Here is a 6,000-nt window from a genome sequence, read left to right as displayed (position 1 = left end):
GCTAATGAGCGGTGATGTCAGGGTGTGGCCTAATATGCTAATAAGTTCCTGCTGGGCTTTGTCTACAAAAAAAGCCCTGTTGAAAAAGATAGATCAAGATGGGTAGCCGTCTTAGTCTGTCTGTAGCAGTAAAAAAGAGTAAGAGTCCAGTAGCATCTTAAATACTAACAGAGGTCATTTTGGGGGGGAACGCGGGGGAACGCAGTTCCCCCGGGTGAGGTGCAGGGGGGCGGGGCACATGATGAAGCCCCGCCCCCTGCTTCCAGCTGCCCCGCTTCCAGCCCTCATTCAGCCAGGAGGAGGCAGGAGAAGAGGGAGGGTAAGTTGCTTCCTCCCCGCCTCTCCCCACCACTGCCTGCCTGGGGCCAGGGAGGGCCTTGGCAGGGCTTCCTCGCACTCCCGCTGGCCTTGCAGGTCCACCACCGGGCCCCTGATGTCAGGGGGTGTGGCATATGTTAATGAGTTATGCTAATGAGTTCCCCTAGCTCTTTTTCTACGAAATGACCCCTGGATACTAACAAAATTTGTGGTAGGGTATGAGTTTTCATGAGTCACTGCTCACTTCTTCAGATACCACAGATTTTGTTAGTCTTTAAGGCGCTACTGGACTCTTACTCTTTTCTATATTTAAAATGAAATCATGATATGGACACAAAACACCCAAACCCACTTCACTGATGTTGTCGAAGGCTTTCACAGCCAGAGTTCAATAGTTTTTGTAGATTTTCTGGGCTGTATGGCCGTGGTCTTGGCATTGAAGTACCTGACGTTTATGTGTTTATGTTTATGCATTTCAATGGCTTCCCTGTGTAAACTGACATGGTAATTGGATGTGTTGTCCAGCATTTCAGTGTCTTGAAATAAGCTACTGTGTCCTGTTTGAGTTAGGCTACGTTCACACAATTTCAACAGGAAAGAAGAGAGTTTAAAAATAAATAGGGCATGGTTTCCCGTCCTGAAAAACACGAAATGCTCTACAGCTGGCAACGAGCACTACAGATAAGATTAGCACTTCAACAGCCAATCCATATGCAAAAGAACCTCCCCAGGAAAGCTCCTCCATTAGCATGTCACAGCCTGGGAAACTCCTACAAGAAAACGACTCAGCCCTACCCGACCTTCCTGAGTAGATATAAATTACCTGCCTACCATTTTTCTTCTACACTGACAAAGAGAGTACACCATATTTCTGTGTTATACCTCTGAGGATGCCAGTCACAGCTGCTGGCAAAACGTCAGGTACTACAATGCCAAGACCATGGCCATACAGCCCGGAAAATCTACAACAACCACTTCACTTATTTAAAAACTATCCTGCCATATTCCGTGGGCCTTATTATCAGGTCACTATGCATAAGATTTCAGCCAGTAACCTAGATGGCCATTATTTTATTCACTGTATTTATAGTCCACTTTTTCAATGAAATCAAGTGGATTGCACAGTATAAACTGATAACAGACTCTACAAAAAGACATCTAATAAGCACAATATAGGTTGGTACAATCAATATGATGGACATCATATAAAAAAGTACTAGGATTACCAAATCTGAAGGAGCATAGCATACTAGCCATGATACATACTAATGTGGAAATAATTGAGTAAAATGGTAGTACAGCAGTAGAAAACAATGAAAGGACAATGTGTTATATATACAGTGGTATAATCCGAAGTCCCTTTCCCTTTATAAAGCACATCCCTGAACTATTCTGATATAGTATAGCCCTTTATAGAACAGCTCTTCTGAATTCCATTTTGCAAAATTTACACCTCAGACAAGGAGGCCACAGTGCACATGTACGGGCAGCTGTTGATTTTGCCTGTTTGCATGGCTGCACCTGCAGAAGACCCTAAACATATGAGTGGAGCTGTCCTGGTGGAACACAGGAGGAGAGACCGTCCTGCAGGTATGAGGGTCCAAGGCCATGCAAGGCTATGTATGTGTTAGTGCCTTGAACTGAACCAGGTAGCTGATGAATAGACAAATGAGTGACTGCAGGATGGGTGTAATGTGCACATATCATCTGGCTCCTGATAATTACTGAGGTATGGTATTCTGCACCAACTGGAATCTCCAGGTACACTTTCAAGGGCAGACCCATGTAAAGTGCATTACAATAGTCTTGATGTTACTGTGGCATGGATCCAGGTGACTTAAGGAGATGAAGTTGGGGCTTCTTTGGATTGCTAAAAAAAAATCAGGACTTGTGGGCTGGACAGAGAAGATCCCAAGTTATGGGTCAGAATCCCTCTTTAAGTTTAAGATCATGAGAGAAGGACTGCTGAACAGACCCTTCAGTTAAATCTGGGACTGCTGCACAACTTCTGTGACTATCAATTTCAACATAGGGGCTCTTCTTTCCATCCCGGGCAGTCCAGTGCCCTTACACATAGAACTACACATGACTTTTTATAGGTTCCACACCAAGCTTTTGTCTGCCTTGACTGCTTCCCTCCCAATCATTTTCTGTAAATGTGTGTAAAATGAGGATTCCCCACTAAAATGCGCCTGAAGCTTATATCCAGAATTAAACTTTGTTGGTCTTAAAGATGCTACTGGACTCAAACTTTGTGAAATAAATTTTGTTAGTCTTTAAAGGTGACACTGCTAGGGTTGCCAGCCTTCAGGCAGGGCCTGCAGCCATTTTCCCCAGGCGAACTGATCTCTATGGTCTGGATATCAGTTGTAATTCTGGGCGATCTCCCCAAACTCCCCAGATCTTGGTCCCCAGATTGTGACTCTGATTTGGGGGGTGACTTTTTTCTTCCCCCATCCCCGTATTGAGGAATGCAACAGAGATCAGGACCCCCACCAAAAGGGGAGCCTCTCCAAGGGGGCGCAACAAATTTGGGGAAGGGGATGGGAGGGAACCCCATTGCTCCAGCCAAGCCCCGTGTTTGCAAGTCTCTTCCCCAGTGTGGGTTGATAGTCTGATGCAAACCCCCGGGTCATTTGCAAGAGGCAACGCGTGTGTCTTTCCCCACTCCAAGGCTGAAAGAAACAAGATACCGGCTTTAGGGGCCCTACAGCTGACTTGGGCCCCAGGGATTTTGTCCCCCCACCCTTGCCAGCCCTGTCTATGCATATGAACTTGGGAGTAAGCCTCACTGAACGTTGAGATGCCTGAGTAGACTTGCAGAGGACTGTGCTTCTATAACAACAAAAGGCCAGTGGTTATTCTTGATAGCTGCTCCACAAAAATGAAGTTCCTTTTTTGGCGGGTTTTGCCAAAACCTAAGACTGAGCATCTTTAGAAGCATATGTATATATGCTTCCATTTAAATTTCTTTTACGTTAACAATGATAGAGGGGAGTTAAATGCAAAGACGGACAATGACCAAGTGCAAAGTAGACAACTATAAAATATCAATTTCATCTTGTTCTCCTCAAACATGTAATGAAACATAACCTATGAGCAACATTAAATATTTCCCTATTTCCTTTTAAAAGGAGCTGCGGTGGCTCAAGTGGTTAAGACACTGAACTGCAGGCTGTGGAAGGTCAGTAGTCTAGCAGTTCGAGACCCGGGTGCCGCATGACGGAGTGAACTCCCATCTCTGGCCCCAGCTTCTGCCAAACTAGCAGTTCAAAAACAAGAAATTGCAAGTAGATAAATAGGTACCACTTCAGTGGGAAGGTAACAGCGTTCCGTGCGCCTTGGTGTTTAGTCATGCCGGCCACATGACCACGGAAACGTCTTCGGACAGCGCTGGCTCTTCGGCTTTGAAACGGAGATGAGCACCGCAACCCTGGAGTCAGATTCGACTGGTTTTCAAGTAAGGGAACCTTTACCTTTTATTTCCTTTTAAAGTCCAAGGTAGTTACAGTGCACATCTAAATACAGTTGAGCATTCCAGAGCAGTTACACTGGGACTCCCAGAAAAAAAAAAGAAACCCTTTGGCTCAAATGCTGTAAAAAATAAAAGGAAGGCTGTAAAAAATAATAATGCCTGCCCGCCTACAAGCAAGAACAACCTAGGATGGCTTACCAACTGTTCTCAATGGTGTTCCCCTAAATAGCTCATAGAATTTTGAGAGGTACATGACCATAGTAAGTTTATCAGGCTCTCCAGCAGACACCATATCTTTCCCAGTGGTGACAGGAGGAATTCCAAACTCCCGTTCAGCAATGTCAAATGCCAGCTGGTTGTTTTTGACAGCATCTTCTTCATTCAGAGAATCAAAGTCACTGGGGATTAAAAGAAACAAAGACAAAGACAAACCATGTCAGCGAAGAAGAGCTCCTTTCTGGCACTTGAGCGAAATTTGCCTCTTAAGTTCTTTACCTTCTTTTGAAACATAAGTTTTAAATAAACCTCAAAAGGGTTGCTGTAATACTTTAGAAAATTTTGTTCATGAAGTGCCAAAAAAGAAAAGAAAAAGAAAAAAAAACCCTTCCAGTTTATTTCACAATGTACTTTAAATACCTTGGCAAATAAAGGTTAAGATTTACCTAAATCTACATAAATGTTAAAACTGGCTAAATTGAATCTGTGTTGGCTAGGAATCAGCAGAGTGCTGTCCTTGGCCCTGAGTGAAAGTCCAGCCTTATCCTTGAACTTACTGGGTGGCCTTGAGAAGATATGCATTTTTTCTTCAATTCCTTTGAAAACAAAATAATCTGGAATTGTCCTAGTTTACCAAGTAGATTTCTTAGTTAGATATGAGCAGATTTATTCTGTTCTTACTCCATTAGTAAATCCACTCCAGCAACAAAGGGCAATTTCATAAAGAAGATGAATTTTGCATAAGAAGAAAGTTTATTCAAGATTTATATATTTTATTCTAAAAATTTCCTGAATCTTGATTGCCATTCCCCCTAAATGCAACAGAACACATCTCATGCATAACGTCAACTAATTTATGCCAAAGGACACTTAGAAAATGTTTGGAACACAAAAATGTAGATTTCTTCCAGCTCCATCCTGCCTGGGGTTTATTCCATTTTTAATCCAGGAGTTTCATATCAAAAAATGTTTCACATGTCACAGAACTCTGAGGAGTAAAATGCGGATATTAAAGAAATAGTATGTCTGTGTTAAGTGCTTCAAGTCTTTTCCGAATTATGGTGGCCCTATGACTTGATGACCTCCCATATATCCTTTCATTAACAGCCTTGCTCAAATCTTGCAAATTGAAGGTCATGGCTTACTTTATTGAGTCAATCCATCTCATGTTGGGTCTTCCTCTTTTCCTGCTGCATTCAAGTTTTACCAGCATTACTATTTTTCTAGTGACTCCACATAATGTGACCAAAGTACAATAGCCATTTTACCTTCCAGGGAGAATTCAGACTTGATTTGTTCTAGAACCCACTTATTTGTTTTTTTACGGTATCCGTAAAACTCTCCTCCGACATTTCAGATGAATCAACTTTCTTCCTGTCAGCTTTCTTCATTGTCCAACTTTCACATGTGTACATAGTAATGGGAGAATACTATGGTATGAATGATCATGGTCCCTAGTGACACATCCTTACACTTAAGAATCTTTTCTAGCTCCTCCATGGCTGCCCTTCCAAGTCTCAATCTCCTTGTGATTTCTTGGTTGCAGTCTCCCTTTTGGTTAATGATTCAGCCAAGGAATAGATAACCTTTAACAATTTCGATTTCTTAATCATCAACCATGAAGCTGTGTAATTCCCCAGTAGACATTACTTTTGTCTTCTGGATGTTCAGCTGTAACCCTGCTATGCCATGTTCATTTTGGATTGTCTCATCATAGTGTTTTTGAGGTAAGAGATGATCAGAAGTGGTTTACCATTGCCTTCTTCTGCACAGTACTAACCAGGGTTAGCTCTCAGCTTTGTTGACACACACAACCCACTCACCACATTAAGGTATTCATCCAAGTGGGCAAAAGAAATAATGCTCCTCCCATTTTGCAGCGCACTGAGAACACAGCAAAGGGAATTTTTAGAAAGCCCCATGCGTGTGTATTTCCTCAATCCTGAGGAACCAGGATCCTATGAAACACGTACCCATGTGTTCAAAGACTA

The 6,000-nt window shown here is 42.7% G+C and overlaps 1 protein-coding gene across 1 annotated transcript in view; it reads right to left on the bottom strand.

Moving 5' to 3' along the window:
- Positions 1-6,000, bottom strand: part of MICAL2 (microtubule associated monooxygenase, calponin and LIM domain containing 2) — a 162,069-nt gene that overhangs the window by 49,447 nt on the left and 106,622 nt on the right. The window contains exon 14 of the mRNA XM_015418213.1: positions 3,992-4,191. Coding sequence (XP_015273699.1) covers positions 3,992-4,191 — 200 coding nt within the window. The remainder of the gene's footprint in view (positions 1-3,991; positions 4,192-6,000) is intronic.

Source organism: Gekko japonicus, unplaced genomic scaffold (genome assembly GCF_001447785.1).
Source record: "Gekko japonicus isolate JY-2015 unplaced genomic scaffold, Gekko_japonicus_V1.1 scaffold2788, whole genome shotgun sequence".
In the NCBI taxonomy this organism is placed as follows: Eukaryota; Metazoa; Chordata; class Lepidosauria; order Squamata; family Gekkonidae; genus Gekko; species Gekko japonicus.
This window is presented reverse-complemented; position numbering and strand designations above follow the sequence as displayed.